Genomic DNA, 27280 nt, shown 5'->3' with positions numbered 1-27280 from the left:
ATCGTGGATCCCCGCGGTGAAGCCTGGTTGTTCAAAGACGATCTCGTCTTTGTGTTTAGCCTGCACAACGCGATGGCAGCGAACTGCCCGGAGGACATCTAACAGAGGCCTCGGGTGGGGATGCCTGCGGAGGCGGAGCCTTGGGAAGGCGCAGGGCAGAACTGCTCAATCGGAGGTCGGGGCGGGGCAGAACTGCGGCCGGAGACGCGGAGGATCGGGAGCCCAAGGACCGTAAGATACAGTAAGCGCCCGGCTGGGGCGGGAGGGGCGGATCGGCGCCGCGGTTCTGTGTGGGAACCAGGGCGAGAGGACCGGGAGGTCCAAGCCAGTCGGGAGACACGGTGAGCCCCTGTGTCGGAAAAAAAAACAGAAAAGTTAACGGGCGTTAGAAGCCCGGGAAGCCAGCGGTCTTGAGTGGCAGGGCGGCGGAGACCCGAGTCGCCCGCCGGTCTGCCCGACAGGTGCGAGTTCACGGCGAAGCGTCTGTGTGAGCTTTCTGCCGCTTTTGAGCCCGCGTGCCAATGTGTGTGCGCAGGGTGCGCGCGCGCATGTGTCCTAAGTATTGTGCGCGCGCGCGCGAGCGAGAGAGGCCTGAGTGCTGTGTGCGCGTGCGTGTTTCCAAGCACCGTATGTGTATGCGCGGGTCCTCAGTGCTGCTCGCGCGCGCGTTCCCTAAGCACTGTGCGCGCGTGAGTCCAAAGCTCTGTGCGCGCGCATGTGTCCTAAGTGCTGTGTGTCTGCGCGCGCGCGTGCGTCTTCCTTTAGCAATGCTGCGATCCTAACTTTGACACTTTTTTGAGTGGCGCGCGACGCCCGCTCCTGAGGTTTAAACTTGGGCTCTGCCAGCTGGCCAGCCCTGCGGGGCCCCAGGCTTGGCGGATGCCACCTGCTTGGGTTGTGGCGGCAGAACCCTGGGTGATACAAGTGACAAACCTCCCAGGTGGACGGTCACAGGTCAGCCCCAAGACCCAGCAGTGGTGGGATTTGGATACTGCTGTGGGGTCGGTGCTTTCCTGCAACTGCGCGGCCTCCTCCGAATTCATCCGGAGGCCAACGGACATCTTCAGGAGCCACACTGTCCCGCGGGAGCGCAGTTCCTGGGTGTTGGTGTGTTCTTCAGGGAGCCGGATCCCGCAGGCCCCCTCCAGCAGAGCTAGCAAGCTCCAAACAACTTGGGAGTGGCCAGGAGTTTTCTTGTCACAAACATCCGCACGAGAAGCTCCACGTGAGGGCAGCTCACTTTCCCCAGGAAGTGGTCCACTGGGGCAGTGCCTTGAGACTGGGCTGTAGGGTCTCACGCTGCTCTTCATGGGATTTTCTGGACAGGGCAATAAAACAAGTTTGTAAAGTATAAATTATATTAGATGATGCAGTGTGCTATGGAGAAACAAAGCATTAAAGAGAGAGATCGGGAAAGTGTTGGGTGAAGAGAGAGGGCCCCACTGAGAGGTGACATTTGAAGGAGATAGGGAGTGACTGTGCTCTGTGGTTATGGGACCAGGCTGAGGGAAGAGTAAAGGTCCTGACATCTTGGCAGGAGTGTGCCAAGCATGGATGACGTTTATGTTCAGGTGTGCAGACTGTAGACCAAGGTGTGGTATACATGCCAACCTGTCAGTGAGAGGACCCTTACATTTCAGGTAAAGGGGACCCCTTCCACAAAAAGAACTCTCAGCAAGGCAGTCTGGTTAACTCAGTACCACCTGAAACACCCCCAGGCTCCCCTCTCCACATGGCCCCACCCGCCTGGCTGTGCTGCAGTGAGGGCAGGTGATAGAGAGGGTTGTCCAGAACAGAGGGAGGGTTCGGTGGACACGGACCTTTAGAGGAAGGGAATGCTGGCCACACAGGATGAAGTGGGGCACCTCCCCAGTTCGTGTTGCCAGGTTCCACACCCAGCACAAGTACCCAGTGCTGCTCCTGTCCACAGAAGGGTGGACATGCCTGGGCACAGTTGTTGCACAACTGGCAACTCCATTCTTTCCCCGGCATCCTGGCCCAAACCCAGGTATGTGAGGGGTAGAGGCTGCCAGACTCCCTATCTCAATTCTGTGTCAAGAGAGCCCAGAGCATAGAACACACTGAGGACAGAGTGAGAACGGTGGCCAGCGCGGTCTCCCGCTGCATAGAGGCCCAGAGACTGGCCCATGGAGCCTGCCTGTGGTGGCCAGGGCCACAAAGAGCTGGGCTCTGACCACCTCTGAGCAGCCTGCACCCCATAATTAGCATCTGTTCCTCTGTGGGGAGATGTGGAAAGAGGAAGGGCCTGGAAAGTAGACCTGGCAGTTTCCCTCCTGGGCCTCGGCAGAGCAAGGAGGCCAGCAGGACACTGTGGCTCCTGCAGGTGCTGTAGGGTGGCTCTATAATGAGAAGTCCCAGGACACTCAGGAGAGGAAGTATGCAGGTGGGTTGTGGTGGGCTTGGTGGGTCTCAGCACCCACGCCTCTGAAGGGTACACTGAGGACAGAACAAGTGGAGTGGTAAGGTGACACCAGGTGGGTTCCACCCAGACCACAGATCCTCTGTGGCTGCCTGTGCCAGGTGCTGGCCTGGGCCTGGCTTGGTGTCTTCTGTGGCCTTCAGTGGGGAGGTAGCCGCAGGCAGAAGCCACTACAGTCCCCCAAGAAGGAAGCAAGGCACCAACCTCTCCTGTGGCTTGTGGTGGCCCAGAAAAGCCAGGGGTCCTCTCCTTGGTCACAAACCAGAGCCCTGCCAGCGATTGCGCAAGTAGGCTCAGGGGACACTCCTCTCCCCCAGAGCAGCTGCTCCACTCTCCTTCAGCCCCTTGGCTTCGAGGCCTGCACCGGACAGCACACCTGACAGCACTGTCACTGTGTTCTACTGCTGGACTCAGTGCAAGGTTGGGGAAAGTGCCCTTCCCTGGAGTCAGACAGACGTTTGTGGCCGTTCTTAGGAGGCTGATGAACACTGGGAACATGAGCGGCCTCCTCTCAGGTGCTTCCTGGCCGGGTGGACTTAAGGAAGGCCTGGCTGAACTTCGTTTTCAGTCACTTCTGAGGGTCAGTCATTACCTGAATCCAGGTTCCAGTTGTGCCACTGTGTCAGGTCAGGCCTCTCTTGGCTTCCTCTAGGTTGTGGGTGCCTGGCCATATCCTGCAAGGAAAGGGCTCTGAGCATGCCTGTTAAAGGGCACCTTGCTGTGGCCTTCAAGCTGAGGCCATAGGCTGTCCCTGTGCATACACGGAGGATAGAGACTGGGCAGGCAGTGTGGCCTCCACCTCCCCCCATCCCCAGACTTGTGTTCTGGCTGCTCAATTTTGGGCTGATTCACACTGCCTGTCGAAAGAGCCACCTTGGCTACTTTGAGGGCAGACTTTCTGGTTACATGAGTTTGTACCCCTTCTTTAGAACTGGCAAGATGTGGGTATTTTGGAAAGTAGAGGAAATACTTTGGCTGATGGGCCAAGCCCAGTGCCTGTCTGTGAAGACGGGCTGAGCGTCTGAAGTGAAGGGCAGTCAGTGGAGGGCAATCTGCCTCTCTTACCCATTCTTTCAGGGCATGGATCCACTTTCCAGCTTTTCTGACCTGCTTGGAGGACCAGGTGGGGTAAAACAGCCCTGCCCTCCTCTGCTGTGTGCCCCTTTGGGCAGGATTCCCTGACCCTGCCAGGAAGGCCACACTCAGAGATGCAAAGACGCCCTGTCTGGTGGAACATCTCCAAAGTTGCCTCAGAACTTGTTTTCCTTTTTTTTTTTTTTTTTTTTTGTTAGTTTTTGTTTTGCTGGGGATGGAACCAGGGACTGGCAAGTGCTGGACAAGCTCTGCCATGAGCCACACCCCCAGCTCACCCTAAGAGCTTTTGTTTAAACTCCATAAGTGCTTTTAGCCTTCAGGACTTTTCCCTTTTTTGTAGCCTTGACATTGCCACAGGCAAACTCCCCCCAGCAACATAAAATAACCCGAAAAACACTGGGAACTCTCCCTTGTCAGGGCTGCCCTGCAGGAAGCTGCCCCAAGACTCACTAGGCTCAGACAAGAAAGCTGCTCCTGTTACTCTGCCAGGCCCAGGTATACAGGAAGCATCCAGACCAAAGGGTGGAAAAACCGGCTCCAGGAGTTGGGGGGCGGGGGTGGGAAGGAAAACAATGGGGGTATCAAGTGGTCCACTCCCACCATCCCTGAAATAGCCATTTGTCATTGCTCAATAGAAGGCCAAGGACTGGGTGTCCACAGAAGGGACTCTTGTCCTTATAGGAGCTGAGCTCTGCTCCACTTGACTTTTCCCTTCTGGTCATTAAAAACCAGTGGAAAACTCCAGAGCATTAGCACACGAACCCCACAAATGTGGCATCTCTTGCCCTTCCTCTGTTACAGGACTCAAACCTGTGTGGAAGAATCAAGGACCATTTTGACTTCAAAACAGAGCTGGGGCAACTCAGTGGCAAACACATGCCTAGCAATTAAAAATGGAGTAGCTGTGGTTCAGAGCCCTTAAAATGAGCCAGGAGGCCACTGTTAATCAGCTCTGACACACCTGGACTGAAGCTTTTACTCTGGCTGCAGACAAGCCCACCTCCATTGCCAGTTGACCTTTGAGACAGGATTAAACTTTGCTGACCTTGTGTACAATGGAGCCTTCCCCCAAACTACCCACAGATGGAAGCCACACTCAAGCTCTTCTTACAGGTCACGTGGACCTGAGCCCCACTCAGAATTCCACACTGACTTCCAGCCCCTCACAACCTTCGAGGCTGCTTGAATATGCGTGTTCCTGGATCACAATCCTAGTTGCCCCAAATGAATGTGACCTTACTGCTCCTGACCAGGTTGGCTTTCTCTTAGGCGGACAGAAGACTGTGTAAATGAGTTTCTGTGATCTTTCGACACTGTAGGAGTAACTGTCCCCTCTGTTCCCTTTCTAGGCAGGCGGCCCACTCATGGTCCCTGTCCTTCCCCATTCAGACCCTCCATACCAGGTGGAGACTGAGGCCTTTCTGAGGGGAAGCAGTTACTGTCCTCAGGTTCCATGGTTGACAAGTGGCAAGGTGGGGACTCAGCAGGAGCAAGAGACTGACCACCAGCTGGGCTGACCTCCAGCCATCATAAAGTGCAGTCCCAAACTGTGTGCTTATTGTCTCTCCTGACATGTGGCTATGGTTGGGTGCTGGGGAGACCATCAACCCACTCCCAGCCCCCAACTCTGAACCAACTCTCTCTTGCTTCTCTTCGTTTTTCTCTGCAAACTTACTTTTCCCTTCTCTTGCTTGCTAGGTCTGAGCTGTTCTGGGCTTGGCTCCAAGGTCCTGCCCAGAGATAAACAAAGCCTTGGACCTGTCCCAGAGCTCTTTCTGCAGCTGGGCCATCAGAGTTCAGGGTCAGTTATGAAAGGCAGAAGGCTGGCTTCGGGCCTGTGGCCAACTGCTGAGTGTGAGGAGGGTCCTTGGTTGGCTGTCCCTCCCTGCCAGTGAGCACCTAGTGGCCTCTACTATGGTGAGCAGGCAGAGCTGTCTGGAGGCCTGGGAAACAGTGTGCATTGTAGTAGACAGGACCAGGAGAGGGTGTCCAGGGATGAGACAAGTATAAGTGAAGGAGGAGGGAAAGAACAACCTGCTCCCCATCCTGCTGCATAAGGGAGTGGGATGAGCACAAGAAGTAAAAAATGGTGCAGAGTGTGGCTAGAGGTGTCAGGTCACACAGGCCCAAATGTCACATCAACCAGTGTTACTTCATCTCATGAACCATGGGAACCTCTCCTTGGGTGTTAACGGGGTGGCATGGCAAGGTCAGGTTTCTGTGAGCAGTGTGTTGGGGGCAGTGTTGGATGAAGACCAGGCAGGAACTTTGCATCCAACCAGGGGAGAGGCCCCTGGCAGGGGCTGGCCAGCATGATGGTGGAGGTGGGCTAGAAATATATTGCAGAACTTACTGATGACATGGGTGAAATGAAGGAGGAGGGTTGCCAGGACGTCTCTAAGCTCAGGGCCTGGTAGCTGGACGGTGGGTAGTGTTAGAAATGCCATTCCCAAACAGTGATCAAAAAAACTCGGGAGTCGCTCAGCAAGGCAAAAAGAAAAGTTTTACTTCTGCAGAAGGGTGCATCCACAGACCATAGTCTGATAAGCAGAACACATTGAGAGTGGAGTTTCCTCAGTTTTTACTTCTTTGCCCCTCACCCTGATGGACTGGTTTGGATTCCCAATCTTCATGATTGGTTACTTACAAAAGGGGGAACGTGGGGTAAGGGGGACCTTGAAGCAGGGAGAACAAGAAAATTCTTTTTGGGCAATATTCATATTTAAGCAAGCAGTTTGAAATTAGGATATCTGGTGATAAACAGTTCTTTGTTTGACTGCAAGAACCTTGCAAGGTCAAGCAACAGTTCACTAAGCCATGTAGGCAGCCATTCGGGAAGGTCAGCTGACATTTACACAATGATAGTTATACATTAACTCTTTGACAGAAAAGACCTAACTTTAGTTGATTCTCTCAGTAGTACTAGCTACAATGAGAGGGAACCCAAGAAGGCAAAGGTTAGGGGCCACAATTACAGTGAGTGCACTGTCAGATGCACTGGAGAACGTTTGGTGACACCCAGGCTGGCAGGTGTGTGTGCAGGTGTGAAGCTCAGAGGAGCTCTAGGACAGAGACAGGTGCATCTGCAGAGCTGGCAGTGAATGCCACATACACACAAAGAATGGCTCCCAGTTGGCACCAGTTCTCTGGCAGCCATTCTCTGATGTCCCCCAGCATCACTTACAGAGGCTCACATTGTCACAGGCCTCTGGCCAGCTGGTGCCTGTGGGTTTCCAAACTCATCTTTGTCCCACTGGCTTCTTGAGCAGAAGGAAGTCACACAACAGCTCAAGCATGTCTGTACATGTGATCACTGTTGAAATGGGTTCACATTGAAGATAGTCACCCTTGATGCTTTTCATAGTTGAAAAGCTATATTATTATTTTGTGTTTCAGTAGATAGTACATGCATTTGGTAAAAACAAAAACAGACAAAAATCATCTTTTTCAAGGTATAAAAGTTTGTGACTTTTGTTCCCAGGGTCTTGTACATTTAAGGTAGGCAATCTGCCACCTACAATTAAAAAGTATAAATTTCCATTTCTTGTCATGGGGTTAATTTCATTCACTAAATGACCCTAATCCTTCAGTTATCTGTGTAAAAAAATCAGGCTGCCTTTTTTTTTTTCTTCTTTATTTGTGACACTAGTGCTTGAACGCAAGGCTTTCACCTTGAGCCACCACCAGCCCTGTTTTGGTGAAGAGTTTTTCAAGATAGAGTCTAGAACTACTTTCTGGGGCTGGCTTGGAACTGTGATCCCCCGATCTCTGCCTCCTGAGTAGCTAGGATTACAGGTGTGAGCCACTGGGTGCAACCTCAGGCTGTTTTTTTGTTTGCTTTGTTTTGTTTTTTAAATGATTTACTAGCTGTCTAATCATTTTCTTGAGAAGGGTACCATGCTTTTTTCATTTTCTTTTTCTTTTTTATTTGCAGTGCTGGGATGGAACCCAGAGCCTCACACATGCCAGGCAAGCTCTCTACACTGAGCCCCACGCTGCTTTCAGCATTTGATCTTTTTCTTTCCTTATTATTTGAGAACTTTCACCTTTTCACTTAAAGAAACCACGTTAAGGCTTTGCCTTGGCATTCCAAATTCCCTCTGGGGCATTATTAAGAGAAATAAGGGTACTTGAATACAAGAGAGCTACTGGGAGACTAATGGGCAGGTAGCATATACTGTGTGGAGACAGTGGACAAATGGACAACTCATATAGGGAACAGGGCAAGAGGACTCAAAATATACAACCTGTGAAATGGAAATTTTCTATTTAATACTTTTAGACTGCTGTCCATGGCAAGTAACTTGAACCAGGGGAAGAGTAACTGCAGATAAGGGGATTCACTGTGATCACTAGTGCTTTTTTTTTTATCTTTAAAAACCACAAGTGCTTGGGCCCGCTTTCCAAGGACTCTGAATGAAGCCTCAGTCCCGGCTGCCCCGGCACCTGGTAAGCAGGTCCTGCCTGGGACCCACACTGAGCCTTGGGCATCCTGAGTGCTCAGACTCCAGGAGGAGCTGTGGACCAGGTTATGCAAATAAAGGAGACAGGCGGCTCTGATTGGTCAGACTCGAGGCCCCACCCCCTTCCCACCTGACTCTCCAGGAGAAGATCTGGTGCATTCTGGTTTATTTGGGGGATGCTCTTCCCTGAGGGCCAAGGGGTGGGGGTGTCCCGGGAGTTGACATGAAGGCTTGAGGCTGAAAACGGGTGCTGAGGAAACAAACTGGGGCGTGCTCAGAGTCCTCAGTGGATTACCTAGCAACCTCAAGGACCTAAGTTCAAAACCCCAGCACCACACCAAAAAAAAAAAAAAAAAAAAAAAGAGTCCTCAAAGGGCTGGGCATGTTGCACACCAATAATCCCAAGTAAGCGCAAGGCCGAGGAACTCTAGGAGGTGGGCCAGCAAAATACAGGTGACCTTACTGAAAAATAAACCCAAGCAAAAATGGCCTAAGTGGCTCAAATGGTAGAGCACCTGCCTACCAAGCATGAGGCCTTGAGTACTGCAGAAAAAGAAAGATAAATGGAAAACACTGTCACCCACTGCCGAATTGTACACTATCTTAATTGCTTTTGTTTCTAGGTTTCTGCTGTTTACCTCTTTTATTGTAATTATTAACACATACTACTTGTACGAATTAATGGGTTTCACTGTGACATTTCCAAAGTGAATATATCGTGGTTTGATCTTATCTACCTCCCTAGTGCCTTCTCTTATACCCCTTTCTCCTCCCCCCTTTCCTAATAGTCCCTCTTCTACTTTATTTTCTCCCTAGAGGAAATACGAGAGAAAACATAGGATCTTTGCCTTTCTGGGTCTGAGTTCATTTTACTCATCATGTCCATCCGTTTTCCTGCAGACGACATGACTTTGCCCTTCGTGGCTGAGTGGTACCATGTGTTCTTTATCCACTTGTCCCAGGCGGGTACCTAGGCATCATAGCTTGCCTACTGTGCATAGTGCTGCAGTAAACATGGGTGTGCAGGTGTCTATTGTGTGCTGCTTCCTTTCTTCAACTATACACCCAGGAGTGGTACAGGTGGATCATGTAATGTTCTTTTTTAGTCTTTTGAGGAACCTCATACTGTTTTCCTTCCTGGCAGTACTAATTTACAGTCCCACCAGCAGTGTAGAGTTCCTTTCCCCTCATCCTCACCAGCATTTGTTTTTCTGTTTTCTTGATGATTGCCATTCTCAATGGGGTGAGATGGAATCTCAGTGCTGTTCTGCTTTGCATTTCCCTCATGGCTAAAACGTGGAACAGTTTTTCATATATTTATGGGCTCTTTGTACTTCTTTTGAGAAAGTGTCTGTTCAGTCATTTGCCTAGTTATTGACTGGATTACTTGTTCTTTTGTTGTCAGCTTTTAACATTTCTTTATATATTTTGTGTATTAGTCCTGTCGGGTTAATAGCTGGTAAGGATTTTCTCCCATTCTGTGAGCTGTCTTCACTCTGTTGATTATTTCCTTTGCTGTGCAGAAGCTTTTTAATTTGATGCAGTCCCATTCAATTCTTGCTCTTCCTTCCTGAGCTGTTGGGGTCCTCTATGACTTGTGCCTCCTTGGTGAGTTTGCCTGTCTCATGGATTGTCACACTCCTCCACTACCCTCCACCACTACCACCACCAGGTCAAGGCTACTCTGGGCTAATCTGGAACACCTTTCTTTGTGTGTATTTAATACCTGCTGTTAAAGAAAGGGCAGAGGTTACTCAGCGGGAAAGGAACTGCAGTAAAACCCACTTTGAGCAGAGTACTAATATTCTTGTTATCTTAACTAGAATGCAAGAGATAGAGCTTTTACCACTTAAGCCATTCTGCCAGTGAGATAGAGGTTTTCTATTTCCCTTTCAATCTGTGACTTTGCCCTCTGGCCTAGATGTACAATAGTCCCCCTGCTGGAGGGGTGCATGTTCCATGACACCCATGGATGCCTTAGCTAGAGATGGTACTGACCCTATTAAGATACTGTTTTTCCTATACATACTTATGATGAAGTTTAGTTTATAATTCAGCACAGCGAGAGAGTAACAACTATAGCAATACAACTGTTTGTAACACTATACTGTAAAGAAATTGCCAGCATCACTGCTCTTGTGCTTTGGGACCATGATTACATGAACTAAGAGTCACTTGAACATGAGCACTGGGATGCTGTGACAGTCCATCCGATAACTGAGAGAGGTGCCGAATGCCTGGACAATGCCTAGTGTATACAGTAAGCGTAACTGGACAGTGCCTAGTGTACACAGCGTGGATATGTGGAGATGGCCTGGTATATACAATGAGGGCATGTGGACAATGCATAGTGTATACAGTGTGACTATGTGGACAATGCCTAGTATATTCAAAGAGAACACGCAGACAAAGCCTAGTGCGTACAGTAAGCATACCTGGACAGTGCCTAGTGTATACAGTGTGACTATGTTGGATGAAGAGTGATTTCCAACCTGGGGTAGAGGATGGATCAGGATAAGGAAGAGTTCATCGTGCTAACTCCATTCGCACAATCAGTTGGAAACAATTATTTCTGAAATCTTCCATTGAACACTTGCAGACCGCAGATGACCATCAACTGAAGCCACACAGGGGAACCACTGCCGTTTCCCCAGGCACATCATAGCCCTTTGCCCGGATGCCCTCCCTTTGTTCAGGTGGGTCTCAGGCGCTGATGTTTCAGGAGTCTGTCTGGGGTCAGCCTGGTTCCAAGTCCAGGGCCGATGACCACACTGTGTACATACCAGATCAGCTGAGTCATCACGACAGTGCAAGTGTAGGCAGGGGCCTCGGGTGGGCGGGACGCACTCCTGCGGCTGCCCCGCCTCTCCCACAGGCTCTAAAGTGTCACTGTGTGCAGAGCTGCACAGCTCTGCTGTCAGAGAGGAGACCCAAGGGTGAGGACTTGGAGCCCGGTGGACAGAGGAAGCAGAAAAGGGAAAGCCGGGCATTTATGGCCTAGGAGGGCTTGGCAGCAGTGCTCTTGGGCTCTTCCTGCTCAAGTTAGGTAAGGAAGGCTGAGTGTCAAGTCACCTGGGAGGTGACCCTGGCTCAGTGTTCACTGTGCTTGCAGCTGCCTTGCTAGCCACATGCAAACTTCGTCTTACCTGCTTGCAGTGCTGCGCCACCACTGCTACAAACTTTGTCACGGCACTTCTCTGTGCGCCTGTGGTTCTCAGCACTAGAGCTTGGGACAAGGACCAAGACTGTGTTGCCTTCTGGAAATGGGTTTATAATGGGTTGGGCCAGGGCCAGTGAGCTGCACACATCTGCCCAGCGGCTGGGGCAGCTCTGCCCTCCACCTGTCCCCCTGCGCCCCTGCGCCCACAGTCCCAGCTTGTCCTCCCTTCAACGCCACAGATGCTGCAGCTTCTCCAGCTTCTCAAAGCACAGGATCTCCCAGGGTCTCTCTGGAAACGCAAGAAGCCTGTGTACGTTTTCTGAGTTCTTCAGAACCAGAGCTCATCTCCAGCCAATCCTGGCCTTGTTTTGTTTTAGGGGTGTGTGTGGAAATACTGGGATTTGAATTCAGTGTCTCATGCTTGCCAGGCAGGCACTCTACCACTTGTACACTCCACCATCCCTCTTTTGTGCTGGGGATTTTGGAGATGGGATTTTGGAATTATTTCCTGATCTCTGCCTTGGGAGTAGCTGTGTTACAGACAGGAACCACTGGCGCCCAGCTTTCTGGCCTTCTTTAATGGAAGGAATGCTGGTCCCAGACGCCTGTCTGATCAGCTGTCACACTCAAGGAACCTGGGGACAGACACTGGTGGAGCCTGGGATTGAAAGTTGAAAGCCTGGCCCGTGGAGGCTGGTGGTAGAATGCATGCCAACACTACCATCCACATCTGTGTGTGGGGTGAGCAAGTCACTGAGACCTGAGCCATTCAGAGGGAGGCAGTTGAAGTTGAAGTCTGGGTCCCCAGGGTACGCTTCCAGAGATGGCTGCAGGGGTCCTAAGAAGTGCGCCGGTGCCTCTGACTGGTGAGGTTTGGGGTGCCGTCGCAGTTGAAATTTGGGGTGATGAGGTCTCTGGTCAGGTTGAGGTTGGGCATGGAGGGCTGCATAGTGCCTGTGCCTGGTGATAGATGAATGGGTGGGAAAGAAGGATCAGAGGTGGCTCCAGGTTGGAGGATGGAAGTGGGGTTCCCTGCCCCAAACAACCAGTTTCCACGTTAGATTCCCACTGGGCAGCAGGAGGCAGGTGACCCAAGCCTGGCTGAGTCTCTGCAGAAGCTCCGGCTCTCATGGACCAGTATCTCTGGATTGGCTCCTGTGGCCCAGTTCTCAGCTTAAAGGGCAGCTCTTGGTAGGAGCAGGCCTGGAGCCTCTGCAAACGCCCAGCCAGATGCTGAACATCTAACGTAGCAAACAGAGCGCACAGTGGTGTTTCCCAGCACAGTCTCCTCCTGCCTTGGGCCTTGGGCTGAGGATGGCATTCCTGAAAGTGCTGTGAGCTGCTTTCCTGGGGAGATGGGAGACAGGGAGCCAGCCCAGTGCTGGGCTGGTGTCTTCCTGGTACTGGTCAGAACAGACCAAGTTCTTTCTTCCCCTTCTGAGAAAAAAAGGCACTGAGTCAGACAAAGGGGATTAGAGCACAGCTGAGTTTACATGAAATGGAACAAGTCTGTAGCCATGCCAAGTGGGTTGGTTGTTCCCCAGGGAGGGTGGGGTGACGGAGGAGTGTGCACCTCTTTGTGGTGATGGAATGTCCTAAATTTGGCTTTGTTTTGGTTTGCACATACCTGTGAATACACTCAAGCCCACTTGGAGTGGGCAAATTATAATAACATAAATGCTATTGTATTGATAGTATGAATTAAATTTCAATAAAGCTGTTAAACATGCAGGTAGGTAAAATGTGTGGCCACAGTTGGCCACACTACCATATCCCCACCCCACCTAACTTAATTTCCCAGCCCTTCTGACCTCCTTCCTAGCCTTTGTCCACCATGAGGACAGCCCCCTCTCAAAGAGAGAGCAAGGGGCCAAGCCACACAAGCCAAGCCTCATACCCCATCCCTCTGCCTCCAAACTCAGAAGAGCCATTGGCTGTCCAGCAAGAGAGGCAAGAGGCATGGAGAGAAACCTGAACAGAGATACTAGAATGCCCAGAAGCACCAGGCCTCAGAAGTGCAGCCTCCAGCAGCCTCCCAGGCTGGGCAAGAGCTGACCACACTTGTGTGTTCCCACTGTGGTTACAATGTTCATAGCTTAGTGGGATATGGATGATTTTCTCTCTCTATTGTTTTCCAATTTTTCTGTTATATATATATAATTTATAACAGGACTATCCACCTAAATGACAAAGCAATCAGCCAGACATGGTGACACATGCCTATAGTCGCAGGTGCCAGGGAGGCTGAGACAGGAGGATTGATTGAGTCCAGGAATTCTAAACCAGCCTAGACAACATAGCCATTCCCTGTCTCAAACAATAAACAAACCAGAGATTTTCCAAAGAATACTGATATTTATTTAGAAGTAGCAGAGAACATGCCATAGTAAACCATGGTGTATTCAAAGAGACTGAGGAAAGGAGAGATTCTTAAAGGCAGAAATAAGGAGTGTGGACTGGGGGTGGCTCAGTGTGGAGTCTTCCCTTGCATGTAGAAGCCCTGGGTTGTGTTCCCAGCACCAAAAGCAAATTCACTAACAAAGAAACATGACATCAGATGTTTTGACACAATAATCCTAGGACAACGGATTTATACGGAAAGAGGCCTCAGTCTGCAGTTGAAGGGACAGTGTCCATTCAGGTGTCTGTAGAAGCACTTTTGTAGAAGGTCCTGTGGCCTCTGGGCAGGCTTGTGGCTTTGGCAGTCTCATGGCAGTTATCATGAGTTGTGCAAAAGAACCCTTTTTTCATAAACTGGGCTTCAGGCTTTCTGTAGGTTTTCTGATCAGGCTGGCACAAGCAACTCCATTTTGATTCTGGCAACTTTCACATTTCTTTCACAGAACAAATATGAATGAAGCCAGGTATCGGGTGGGGAGGGATCTGGGAGTAGCCTGTAGGAAACACCAAGTCCTGGCTGGTGATCTCTTGTTGATAGCTTTTCCTTCTCGTTGCAGGAATCATGTTTCTGGAAATTCTCCTCGCCTCAGTGCTGGGCTTTCTCATCTACCGGTATATCTCCTGGAACAAGGAGGAAACTTTGGCACTTGAAGATGGGTGGTGGGGGCCCGGGGCAAAGCCCACAGCCAGGGAGGACGAGAGCATCCGCCCCTTCAAGGTGGAAACGTCAGATGAGGAGATCAAGGTAAGACCCCTTTTCCCAGGTGGGCTGCAGAGGCAGGTGGGTGCGTCCTGCTGTGGTCCCCAACCATGCTGGAGCTGGCTCAGGTGGAGGCAGGGGCTTAGGAAGAGAGCCTTCTTGGGTGCTTCCTCCTGTCTGCTCTTCTCCCACAGGGTGGGTGCAGCTCCCTCACCCCAACCCACCTGTACCTTCCCATTGCCAAAGCCCAGCAGTGCCCAGGAGGAGGGGGCTGCCAGCTGCACCCCTGTGTGCACCACAGGTCACAGAAAGCAACTGCATCCACCCCTGCCTGTCCCCCGAGACAGAGAGCAGGTGCCCCTGGGGCCCAGGTGTAGGCCCTGCATGCAGTGAGGTGGTGCCCTAGGAAATATGGTAGGGCCAGTGCTTTGTAGCACCTACTGTGCATTAGCTACTCCTGGGCCCATTCTTTCCCTGTCAGGGTTGTCTGGTGCTGCGAGCTCACAGAGTGGGAACTGAAGTGCAGAGAGGCACACCAGTTTGTCTGGAGGACAGGAGTCCAAGACTACAAGCCAAAGGGTTTGAGCTCAAGTCTAACTCAAAGGCCACTGCCCCTTCCTCCACACAGAGATGGAGACAGGAAGGAGGTGTCCAGTGGTGTGGGAGCATAGAGGAGGAGCCTCGTGGAGGAGAGAGGCTTGAACAGGGCTGGCGGGGGGAGAGGGGCGGCCTGACCTGGCACAGCCCTGCCCATTCTTCCTTTGCTCTGGGGTGCCTGTGCACCTCCTGGGTGCAGCAGTCTTCTGAGTCTTGAGAGAAGACAAGTCCCTTCCCTCAGAGAGCTACCATGCTGAGGTGAGGAAGGGTCACGCACGAAGGCAATTAACCCAGAGATCAGAAGAGCGAGTGGTAAAGGATCACAAGAGTTGAGAGGAGGAAGGGATTTCAAAATAGAAGCTGGCCTAAGCCCAAGAGACAGCAGGCTGAGGCCCCCGTGTGAGGACTTCTAGGGCTTCGGTATTGACGGTGGAAGCTGAGCTCTGAGGGTTATTCCTGTAGAGGATTCTACAGGACTCTAAAAAAGTCTAAGATTTCCCAAATGTGCTTGGGGTTGGCCAAAGCACTCGGGACGAATGTCTGGGAAAGGGGACATGGGCCACTCAGTGAGCGAACGTGAACTTCCCCAACTGAGGCCCCATGAAACCCTGAGTTCAAACTCTAGTGCTGCAGAGAGAGAGAAAGAGAGAGAGAGGTTCTGCAGTGAAGAACAGGCACAACCTGGGCACAGTCACAAGGTTTGTTTGGCTGCCATGGTGAAGGTGTGCAGCACCTTATCCTGCAGGCCGCGCTCTCCATTGTGGAAACAAGCTCTCTCTTGGGCTCTGGTCACCCGTCCCTCTCCTCACTCCAGGACCTACACCAGAGGATCGATAACTTCCGCTGGACCGCACCTCTGGAGGACAGTCGCTTCCATTACGGGTTCAACTCCAACTACCTGAAGAAAGTCCTGTCCTACTGGCGGAATGAGTTTGACTGGAGGAAGCAGGTGGAGATTCTCAACAAGTACCCTCACTTCAAGACAAAGATCGAAGGTAAGCTTCCAGAACACCTGGGGCTGTGAGTCCCAGGAGCAGACACCTCTGTGGGAACCTTGACCCAATGGCAGGTCACCTGATGTAATCAGCTTTTATCTTGCCAGAATGCAAAAATAATGCCACATGTCAACAACCATGGGTGTATAGAACTAGACAGGAAGTACATTAATAATTTTAAGGCCTGAGAAATGCAGAATCCAGTCCAATGAGGAAGCTGCCGTGGGGGAGGCTAAGGAGGAAGACGAGGGCATGGATGCCTGGTCACCTCTGCCCCTTCTTGAAGGCGTGGGCTGCAGGATGTCCAGCTCTGCTGGACAAGGCTGTGCTCACCTGTCCAGTCTCCGCAGCACTGGACTACATGTACAGCCATACCACAGGTCAGCACACGGCCTCACCAGGAAGAGAAGGTGTCTCATATTTTGCTTGGGAAGATGTCGCCAGGATCATTTGAGATGAGTTCCTAATTTCCTTAATGAAAATCATTATTAACCACAGACAGACTTAAGACCAAATAGGGAAATGCTTAAGAAAAACCAGAGCTCTGCTGTTAATTTTGTTTGGTTGGCTTTGGCAGTACTGGGGTTTGAACTCAGGACTTTCTGCTTGCTAGGCAGGTGCTCTACCACTTGAGCTACACTTCCAGCCCTTATTGATCGTGTGTTTTTGGTGCTACGGCCTCGTTTTTCTCCCAGGCTGGCCTGGACCAGAGTCCTTTTTTAAGCTTCCTACTGAAGCAAGGATGACAGGTTGTGCCACCACAGCCCTCTTTTTTCTGCTGAGAAGGGATCTTACAAACTCCTGCCTGAGCCCCTGAGTGTTGGGAGTGTAGAGTTGCACCACCATTCCTGGTTGATTCCCCCATTGGTAACCACCCTAACGTGTACACAGTGGCATCTCACGGTGTTCTCTGTTTTGTTTCCTTTTGTTCATGGTGCTTGGACTTTCCTTTCCCTCACGATGAGTGACGTTGAACATCTGTTCATGTACATATTGGCCATTTTTAGATATTTGCACAACTGTCTATTCAAGACCTTGGTCTTCTCTTTTATTTGAGACAGCACCTCCCTATGTTTCCCAGGCTGGCCCAAACTCCTGGGCTCAAGCAATCCCTCGGCCTCAGCCACCACCACCACCACCATCATTGGCACTGACCATGAGTGCTGCTGGGCCTTTCCTGTGTCTTCTGCGGTCACACACAGGTGGTCATACATAATGTACAACGGGCACCACTTAGCACCCTGGGCTTCCTGGAGTTTCACTTGGACCCTCTTTCCCCAGCTCCAAGGGTCCATCCAGCAGATAGCAAGCAACAGGGCACTCCCTGACCCCAGGTGTTGCACTGGAGTGGGGGTACAGTAAGAGAGGTGGGTTCCTGCTGTCAGGTCCAAAATTCCTAGGCAGTTACAACACAGGTGGAGGGCCTGCTATGGAGAGGGGGTCACAGCAGCTTTGGAATCCTGCATTCCTCCTTGAAGTGTGAGGAGGACGTCCTGCAGGGGGTGCTGCTGAGTTTCCTAGGCTTGTGGGACAGGTGGCCCAAGGAGGAGGGAACAGGACAGCCAAGCACCCACAAAGGGCTGCTTCCCTTCCGGGGCTGCAAGCTTGGGGCCAAAGCCTCACTCCACTGACCCCTCTGGACTTCAGAGGTCCCTGAGTGTTTACGGCACAGGCCTCTCAAGGTGCAAGTGGCCCAAAGAGGACAGCTTCACCCTGGCAGCCTGTCTGGGCTTTGTAGGACAGTCTTTTCCCTGGCCTGGGTTCATGGTTCTCTGCCCTGCCACCAAATACCAGCCAGCAGCCTCCAGCCTCAGAAAGCATTCTGCTTTGCTGGACCTCCAGGCTGGGGTTGGTCCAAGAGGGCTCCTCCCTCACTGTTTCCTGCCACCCTCCTCCCTCATGCAAGCCTTTTTAGAGCCCCTTCTGTCCCCTCTCTGCTCCCATGCCCCTGGCTTCTCACAACGTCTGATCCATACCCAGTGTATTGTCCACTTGTCCATTGGCCTCCCTGCTACTGCTACCTCCCTGCTCAATCTGGTGAGCCTCCAGGCCCACCATGTCCTGGGCCTCCAGGGCAGGAGTCCTGTTTCCATTGCACCAACTCTCAGGGCTTCAGAGGCCGCTGGGCAAGTCCAACCCCACCCTGTCCACAGTGGGGGAGATTGCCCGTCCCTTTCCCTTCCCTCCAGCCGCTGCCTGTGACACCCCCACATCCTCCCCTCACTACCCACCGCCCAGCTACATGAGCACAGCTCAGCTGCATTCTGACCCAGTGCCCTGCCATAGAGCATCCTGAGGGTGTTACACACCTGTGGGAAACCCAGGGTGGCATTTGCTTCACCAAAGCCCACAGGGTCAGCCACGCAGTGTAGCTTGAACAAACCCCTTGGGCTGGCGTGTGGCTCAGTGCAGAGCGTGTGCTTAGCACAGGGTCCATGCTCAGCAGCAGTGTTAATGAGAAGATGTCTTCATGCTACAGTGCAAATATTTAGAATGTAAAGGAACAGAAGGGCACACAGAGGAAAGGAAGTGTCCACTCTCCAGGCCTCCCGGCCCAGACAGCATTGGCTTCCTTCTGCAGAATTCCAGAGAGCCTGTGTGGATGCAAGCCGGGATGTGGATTTCTTCTTAAACTGACGAATTGGTAGAATATGACTTAAAAATAATGTCCCATCATGCAGCATGTTCCAAAAAAAGATAAGACTACCTACTAAAATAGACTTTAGGATAGGAGTAAATTTAGCAACATAGAAGGACACCATGGGTATCTTCTTAAGTGAAAGAAAAGTAAGGTTCCAAAATAGAACAGCTATAGTGTTCTGTTTTTGTTAAAAGGAAGTTATGTTCTCTAAGTATTTTTTAAAAGCAGAATAGTCACAGCTAAGAGGAGCCTAAGAAGGTGTGATGACTATATGTTCCATGGTGTCCTGTACAGGGTCCGTGAACAGAAAAAAGACCTTAGGTTAAAACCAGGAAATCTGAATAAGACTCCATTACATGTGGACATGCCATATTACCCAGGCCTCAGGGAGGAAGAAACCCCTACACAATGTGACATCGCCAATAAGCCTTGAGGACATTATGCTAAGCAACATGACCAGTCTGAGGACAGTACCTCATGATTCATGTCTGAGAGGTACCTAATGAGGCAGGTCACAGAAGCAGAGTGAGGGCGGGGTGCCAGGCCTGGGGCGTAGCGGGTCAGGTGTGGGGTTCCACTGATGCTCTAGACCCACTGTGCTGACAGAGCCCATGGTTACCAGTACTGCAGGGCAGACTGGGGCTCAGCGCACACCACCCCCAGCACCACAAAAGAAACAAACAATATTTTCATGACTCAGTAATTTTGAAAATTTTAAAAGTTTATTTTTATAATGGGATAATGATACATTCTTACTTCAATGTATTTGTGTGTGTAAAAACTGTTATGCACTTAATGTATGTCCATTGTAGAACAGTTAGGAAGCACAGGAAGCATTTGATTGTCCTGCTCAGGGACAGTTACCTTGTGCACTTGGGAGTTCATTCTGAGACCTTTATATTCATGCACGCACAGTACCGCCAGTCCCCGACTTACGATGGTTCAGTTGAAGACTTTGCTCCTTTATGATGGTGGGAAGCGATAGGCACTCTGTAGAAACCACACTTTGGATCTGGACCTTTTCCGAGACTGGTGATAAGTGGTACAGTTGCTACTCCCAGACAGCCCCACAATCGAGAGGGAGAACCCCACACTCTGCGGTGTACCATGGTGGCTAAGCTATGCCATTTGATAGGGTGGGTGGATTACGTGCAAAGTTTTTTGAGGTGCTGAGCATTGAAACCAGGGCCTCATGCATGCTAGGCAAGCCCTCTGCACCCAAGCTACACCCTGTCTTTAAATGCGTTTTAGATTTCCAAACTTTCTACTTAAGATGGGTTCCATGGATCTGACTTAGAACTTGCTTTTATCACCTGGCCTTGCTGGTTTATGTTAAGTGAATACACGTGTGCACGCTCGCTTTCCTGGACTAAATGTTCTCCACTACACCGCAGACAGTAATCCCTTTGATTAACCCTCTGTTGTGGGTATATGTGCTTCCCCTTCCCCCCTGCTTTTCAATTAGCGAACAAGTGTTTATGGAGCTGCTGTAGCCAGGCTCTGTCCTATGCCCTGGGGACCCAGGAGTGCACACTCAGACCTGAAGTGCATGTTCTAATGTCACTAGGAGGTGACAGCAGTATCATCATTGCAGCGTGGCTGTACAGTCTGAACAAGGACATCACAGAGCTGGAGCATGCTGGCTGTGATGACCGCCACCAGTGCCTGAGGACACCAAGGGCACAGTACCCACTGTCCACCAGAGAGGGTGCATAGGGTGACCAGATGCACTCAGGACGCCAGCCTCTCCAGCCACAAGGCCTGTCCCTCCCCCTGACTGTGCTCTGTCCCCAGGTCTGGACATCCACTTCATCCATGTGAAGCCCCCCCAGCTGCCCTCAGGCCGCACCCCTAAGCCTTTGCTGATGGTGCACGGCTGGCCCGGGTCCTTCTACGAGTTTTACAAGATCATCCCACTGCTGACTGACCCCAAGAGCCACGGCCTGAGCGATGAGCACATTTTCGAAGTCATCTGCCCCTCCATTCCTGGCTACAGCTTCTCACAGGCATCCAGCAAGAAAGGTATAGGGCCGGGGGGAGTGTGTATTCACCTGGTCCATGCTCAGAGTGGTCCAGAAGGTCCATCAGGCTCCCCTTGGGGGATGTGAACCGCTTGGGATGATGAGGAGAAGCCGAGAGGCAACTCGTACAATAAAAGATCAGTGCACCAGTGATGCTGGGTGAGGGCTGGACAGATCTATGGCAGCACTGTCTAGGGTGCTCAGGGCCTGGACTCACAAAAAGGGGAAGCTCTACATCTGGGCTGACCACACTCCTGTGCAGCAGGGCCCTAGACACCCCAACACCACAGGGTCTTGCTGAGTCCCCCCCATGCCCATCCTGGTCAGCAGAGCAGCAGCTGGTCACCTGCACCAGCTGCTGGCACTGCACCAAGCCCTCTGTAGATGGAGAACCTTACTCATGGCCTCAAGACTCCTTCTCACCTCCTGTGAGCTGCTGTCCCCTAGCCTGGTGGAGGAGGGGTCTGGAGAGCTTCTCCACAACAAGAGGAGCCAAGTGTCCTCCCTGTGACTCTATTGTCTGTTGCCTTCACAACCAGGCTTCAATTCGGTGGCCACCGCCAGGATCTTCTACAAACTGATGCTGCGCTTGGGCTTCCAAAAATTCTACCTCCAAGGTGGGGACTGGGGGTCCCTGATCTGCACCAACATGGCCCAGCTGGTGCCTGGGTAAGTCTCGTCTGGGCGTGTGGTCATGCACCCACCTTCTAAGAGGATCTTTCTGCAAGTGGCATCTACACAGGTTGTTCATGACAGGCCCTCCTGGGCACAGCACCCAAGCGTTGGGGCTCCCTTTTGCCAGCATCACCCAGGCAGGATTGCTTGTAGCAGGGGAGAGGAAGGAGGGTTACACAGGGCACCTTGACCCAGATTCTCCCCCTGTGGTAACTCAGGATTGGTAGGTCTGGGCCAGGTGCCCAGGCAGAGCCCTCTGGTGAGAAGTGAAGGTTAGGATTAGACCTTTCCAGCAGGCAAGCTGTGGAGTTGCCCTGAGCAGAACTCTCTGGAAACTGCATTTTCTTCCCCGATCCCTCTCCTCCTCATATGGACACCAAAAAAGGACAGGTCCTCCTTGGCCCTATGGCCTGGCTCTCCTCCTCTGTCTCTCTTGTCCCCTTTCCTTGGTATTAGCCCAGCTCCTGAGCCCATTTCTCTGTCCTCAGCCACGTGAAAGGCCTTCACTTGAACATGGCTTTGGTTTTAAGAAATATCCACACCTTGACTCTTCTCCTGGGTCGGCGTTTTGGGGGTTTTTTTGGCTACACGGAAAGGGACATGGAGCTGTTGTACCCCTTCAAGGAGAAGATATTCTACAGCCTCATGAGGGAGAGTGGCTATTTACACATCCAGGCCACCAAGCCAGATACTGTGGGTGAGTACAATGGCATGGGGACCCCAGGGGTAACCCCACTGCCCCCAAGAGCTCCGTTCATAGTATGCAAACCCCTCTTGAGTTGCTCAAAGTTCTTTGGATCCTTAAACTGCATTTCCCTGTAGAAGTAAGTTGACACATGGTCATCACATCCCAGCCTGATCCAAACAGCTCTGTTTAGTGGATTCAGTGTTCACAATGGCTTTGATCCCTGACCCCAAACCCTGAGCCTAAACTGGGGAGAGGAAGTGTGGGAGGAAGCCTGGGGGTTTGGCAGCTCCGGGACTCTGGGGAAAGGGCAGAGGGCACCCCAGGGCATGGAGGAAGCTCCCCTAACAACCAGAGGAGAGCCTGTAACCATTTCTGCCACCAGGGTCCTATGGAAGGATGATTTTCCAAAAGCTAAAAATCATGATTCTCATACAAATAGGAAAAGAGCACGTCCCCTGGTTATTTAACTCATTCATACAAAAGAAGCCCATAAAACGTCAAAGCAAACGATGGTTCAAAGGCAGTGAGGAGTGCAAGTTAGTCTCCTAATGGATGCAAATCCATCAAGACCCACAGAGCAATAATTAAATGTCCACTGGACAAAACTGGTTTGCCTCTCTGTGCTCGGGAATCATTTGTATGGCTCTCAGGGTTCTGTAACTTACAGGGCTGTACACGGGCTCAGGGACAAGGGGAGGGGCACCCTAAAGGACAGAGACCCCCGGAGGACATCAGGCATCATTTTGCCATTTCCAAGCCTTTCACAGCATCCCAGAATGTCATGTGCACCCGGGAAGCAGTCACGACATGACAGCACTTCATAAACCAGGCTTTCCTCTGGCTGTGAGGCCAGTGTTCATTGTAGAAAGCACCGAGCAATGCAAAATGCACACAGAGGAGGAAGCCTGTAAGTCCTCCTTCCTCCAGCTGCCCTCACCTTCACAAGAGTTCACTAAGGTGGAAAGTGCCATGTGTGCAGCAGGGCCCCTCCCCCCAGGCACACCGGGGGTCACATGCAGGCTCTGTCACATCACAGGTGACCACCCTCAGTGCGAGATGCTCTCTGTTTCCCAGTTCCTGTGACTGTAACCTTGCAGTGTGTGCTCTCTGGGCTCTGGTGACTTTCACTCAATACCATTGTCATCTATGCTGATGTCCCAAACACTATTTTTAGTGCTGGGCATGGAACCCAGGGCCTTGTGTATGTGTGCAAAGCCTGAATCCACCACTGAGTAAACCTCCAGCCTCCAGGCATTTTCTGGATGCACAGTATTTTAGCTGTGGACATGTCACTATTTGCAACTGTTAACCCTATTTTGGACTTCTAGGTGGTTTATCATTTTACAATGTTAGGACATATAGGCCAAAAAACCCATTTTATAATAAAAAACAAAACAGCATTCTGGGCTGGGGGGGTGACTCAGTCATACAGCACCTGGAGGCTGGGGACTTAGCTCAAGGGGTAGAGCATTTGCCAAGCACCTGTGAAGCACTGGGTTCTAGCCCCAGCACCACAAAAAGAAAAAAAAAATGTGTCTGTGTCTGTGTGTGTATGTCTGTCTGTGTCTGCATGTATTAATTTTTCTCACTTGGACTTCACTAATCCCAGGTTCAGAGCACCCCCCTCCCTATTGACAGAAAGTGCTCCATACACTATGTGAATCCTGTGAGGTCGTGGAAGGAATTATCCCAATCCACAGTGAGGCTGCTGAGGCCGGAGAAACAGAGTGGGGTGCAGGGCAGGGCTGTGATGGAGCCTGGGCTCCCTGCCCCTGGCACCTCTCTGCGGTGTCAGCACCACACCTTGGTCTTTAGGGCCCCTGCCTGTACCAGACATGAGTCCCTTCCTTGCTCTTTTCCACAGGCTGTGCTCTGAACGACTCTCCTGTGGGCCTGGCTGCCTATATCCTGGAGAAATTCTCTACCTGGACCAACTCAGAATTCCGAAACCTAGAGGATGGAGGCCTGGAGAGGTGAGGTCCCCACCTGTCTGCTGTGAGGATGCACCTGCCTCACCCTCGTCACCATTTCACCTGAGTCTCCACTAGCTTTGTGTGGAACCAAAAAGCTCCCTCTGTCCTTGACTTGACCAAAGTCCTATCCTGTGGCCAACAGAGCCCTGTTTGGGGGCTGTGAAAGTGGACGAATGGACACAGGTTTAGTGACCTGCTCCAAGGGTCACAGTGGAGTGCAAGGATAGGACACACAACTCAACAGCCCCTCCTGGGGCTAGGGAGCCCATGGAACAGGAAGCACCCCTTTTTTCAGAACAGTCAGGGTCAAACCTCCTGGGCCACAAATGGCCTGAATCAGAAGGTGCTACAGCCTCTGCAGTGCCTGACACCCCATCCGCTGGCCCTGCTCAGGCTTCATGCTGACTTTAGCGGACTTTTGAAAAGTACATGTGGTAATTGAGCTCTAGAGACGATATGAACGGAGGACTGATTTGTCTGAGGCACACAGAAGGGAAGAGGCAGGGAGAATACATTGAGCTTAGCCTAGAAGGAGGAGTAGAACCTTGCTGGCCGGAGGAAGGGATGTTAAACAAGGAGAAAAGTAGTAAAAATGAGAGGTGTGTTGGAAAGGGTGACTTGTCCAGAGGCGGGAGCAGGTGCAAGCTCATTCCTCTGGGCAGGCCCCCCAAGAGCCTCAGTAAACCCTCACCTGGGATCCATTTCCGCAGCCTTCACTCGGCGGGACCCCGGGGTGAGTGAGGCTTTACAAGGGTCCTCTGGCAAGGAGCCTAGCCTCTCCTTACACACAAATACCTGCAGCCAGGTGTGAGGACCACAGATGCCCCACAGGTGGCTCCTGCAGGGTCAGCCAGGCACAGGGAGCACATTCTGAGCAGGGGACAGACTGGTACTGCTGCAGGCCATCCCTGTGGTAGTATTGAAGCTGGAGTCACAGCCAAGGGCAAAAGATCATGGCATTTGCATGCTTCATTACCTGGTGGTCAGTGACAAGTTTTCCTTTTGTTATCATTAACATTTTTAAAAAGGGATATTCACTTTGCCTCTGTCGCTGCAGAATTTCACAGGATAAAGAAAAAGTCCTTTTTCCTATTCCATCTGAACACCTTCCTCGATAGCCTCCTTTGCCCTCAGCCTCCTGGCTTTCTCCTTCTACCTCCAGCTGCAGGCAAAACAGAGAGGAACTGAACATTTTTACAAATGTAGTTCAGAGGATAGAAAATGTCATTGACTGGGGCCTGGGATGCAGCTCAGTGGCAAAGTGCTTCCTTAGTAAGAGAGAAGCTCTGAGTTCCATCTCCAGCAACCCTGGCTCCTGGGGACAGGATCTGTGTCGTGTCCTCCTTTCCTTCCCAGACCTCGACAGGCCCTGGTCCCCAAGGCAGTGAGGCCTGGGTCCTCCCTGCTGCCCTGGCTAAGCTAACCTTTGCCTGCACGCTTTCCCACATCTTGCTCTCCTTTCAAGACCCACTGCAAAGCTCTCCTCCTCTGAGGAGCCTGCCTACTTTCCCTTCACCCAGCAAACTGGTCCTTGGGTCCCTATTTCCCTCATGGGACATCCTAGCCTGTCATCCTCCCCATCAGGCCATCATCTCCTTCCTCCAGGCAGTCACCCAGCCTGCTGCACCTTTTGAACCTCAGTGCCTGGCACACAGCTGGTGTTCAGTAAATGTGTTGTCAGTGAGTGAATGGCACTGTACTAACCTTCAGCCCTGGTAAACTTGGGGCTCAAGCTTTCTGGCTGAATGGCTGTCAGGTCAGTAGACTGGGCCTGTGTCATGGTTGCTCTTTGATGCCTCCACGTTTTCAAGTATCATTAGTCCTACTTTACCAGAGGGCTGATGAGGGCGCAGGCAGGGTGAACAACTGCCAGAGTCCCAGGCTTCTTAGTCATGAGTCTGAGACCAGAACCTGGGTCCCTGGACTCCTGGCCCTCTCCTCTCTTGGCCTTCAGCAAGCATGGGTTCTGGCTCCTGGGCAACACCCAGAGGACTGGCCGCTTCCTGCCTCTGGGTACTCCGAGTCCCTCAGGACCCTGAGGAGGGAATTCATTACCCTGGAAGCCTGGACCTGGGTGCCCTTGGAAGGCAGGGTGGGCAGAGCTCACCATGGGAGAGAAGGAAGGATGGGGACAGGGAGCCACCCTGGCTCTGTAGAGTGTGCATGGACTGAACTGAAGCACGGGCCTGGGGCGCCACCTGGCGGTACGATGGAGGTGATGCCGCAACCTACAGGCAGTGGATTATTGAGAATTGGTGAATTAAACACTGGTAGCTTGGACTCAGCAGCTATGCACATGGTCAGCAGCCTCCACATGGTAACTGGTGACCTGAGCCCAGCCTGCCTGTGCAGGGGACACCACTGCCTTGCAGTGAGAGATGAGGAGAGAGGCCAGGTGAGCAGGGTCTTGCTGATGCTCGCCCTTGCTTCTTACACACCTGCACCTGGCACTGAGAGCGGGCTTCCTGTTCTGCTTTCCCAGGAAGTTCTCCCTGGACGACCTGCTGACCAATGTCATGCTCTACTGGACCACAGGGTCCATCGTCTCCTCCCAGCGCTACTACAAGGAGAACATGGGGCAAGGCCCCATGGCCAATAAGCATGAGCGGTGAGTGTGGCTGAGCTGAGAATGGCCTCTGAGGACAGGGGCCTGGATTGCCCTTAGGGAGGGTATGATGGCAAGGAAAGACTGCCCGGGATACAGGGCCTGGCCCCCAGATGGCCTTCAAGGTCTCCCCGGACCCAGGATGCAGGCCTGGTGTGGCACTGATGCTTTGGGATTTCCAAGTACTATATGGAGATTCTCAGGTCGTAGCCAAGTGACAGGACAGAGTGAGGCTGTCTCGTGCCCTTGGGGCAGAAAAGAGGGTCCTTAGAGAGCGGCACTGAGGGCTGGGGTGGGAGTACAGTTGGAACCCTGAGCCCAATCTTTTCTTCATGGCTCCACACGGGCCAGCTAAGCCCTCCCCACCAGCCTGGGGACCCTGCTGTGGGTACAGAGAGCCCCAGGGCTAAAGCCTCACCCCCAGGGGGTGCCTCTTCCTTCCAGGATGAAGGTCTTTGTACCCACTGGCTTTGCTGCCTTCCCTTCGGAGATACTTCACACCCCCGAAAAGTGGGTGAGGGTCAAGTACCCCAGCCTCATCTCCTACTCCTACATGGCCGAAGGGGGCCACTTTGCCGCCTTTGAGGAGCCCAAGCTGCTTGCCCAGGACATCCGCAAGTTCGTGACGATGGTGGAGCAACAGTGACACCTACAGGGATGACCAGGGTCTCTAGGCAACCCTGGACTTGGGGAAGATGCCCCTTTTCTAAGGAATGAGTTTTCTTCTGTCCCCTGGTGTGACCTCACACAACCCCCAATATGCAGCACCCCCAATATGCACCCGTGTTTAGCAGTGTGGCTTTGGTGATAAATGATTTTACTTCTAA

The 27280-nt window shown here is 52.0% G+C and overlaps 2 protein-coding genes across 3 annotated transcripts in view; both read left to right on the top strand.

Moving 5' to 3' along the window:
• Positions 1 to 14255, top strand: part of LOC109695257 (signal recognition particle 9 kDa protein) — a 25938-nt gene extending 11683 nt beyond the window's left edge. Inside the window, exon 4 of one of the 2 annotated variants that reach the window (XM_074048860.1) lies at positions 14116 to 14255. The gene's annotated coding sequence lies outside the window, so the exon portion shown is untranslated. Of the gene's footprint in view, positions 1 to 59; positions 187 to 14115 lie in introns of those variants that run through there. The other variant, XM_074048861.1, reaches the window with a different exon arrangement.
• Positions 89 to 27280, top strand: LOC109691483 (epoxide hydrolase 1). The gene is made up of 9 exons (XM_074048855.1): positions 89 to 241; positions 14116 to 14303; positions 15670 to 15850; positions 20286 to 20513; positions 21052 to 21181; positions 21676 to 21884; positions 23740 to 23848; positions 26331 to 26456; positions 26898 to 27280. The coding sequence occupies exons 1-9, from the start codon at positions 121 to 123 to the stop codon at positions 27097 to 27099; spliced, it is 1494 nt and encodes a 497-aa protein (XP_073904956.1). The 5' UTR covers positions 89 to 120; the 3' UTR covers positions 27100 to 27280.

Source organism: Castor canadensis, chromosome 11, assembly GCF_047511655.1.
Source record: "Castor canadensis chromosome 11, mCasCan1.hap1v2, whole genome shotgun sequence".
NCBI classification, from domain to species: Eukaryota; Metazoa; Chordata; class Mammalia; order Rodentia; family Castoridae; genus Castor; species Castor canadensis.
Note: the sequence above shows the minus strand (reverse complement) of the source record. Positions and strands in the feature narration are given on the sequence as shown.

What these genes read in the sequence shown, in the direction of transcription:
- LOC109691483 (XM_074048855.1), top strand. Translation starts at nt 121, where the DNA reads ATGCCTGCGGAGGCGGAGCCTTGGGAAGGCGCAGGGCAGAACTGCTCA. An exon ending in ATGGCCCAGCTGGTGCCTGG is followed by an intron (nt 21,182 to 21,675) that starts GTAAGTCTCGTC and finishes CTCTGTCCTCAG; the next exon opens with CCACGTGAAAGGCCTTCACT. An exon ending in ATGGCCAATAAGCATGAGCG is followed by an intron (nt 26,457 to 26,897) that starts GTGAGTGTGGCT and finishes TCTTCCTTCCAG; the next exon opens with GATGAAGGTCTTTGTACCCA.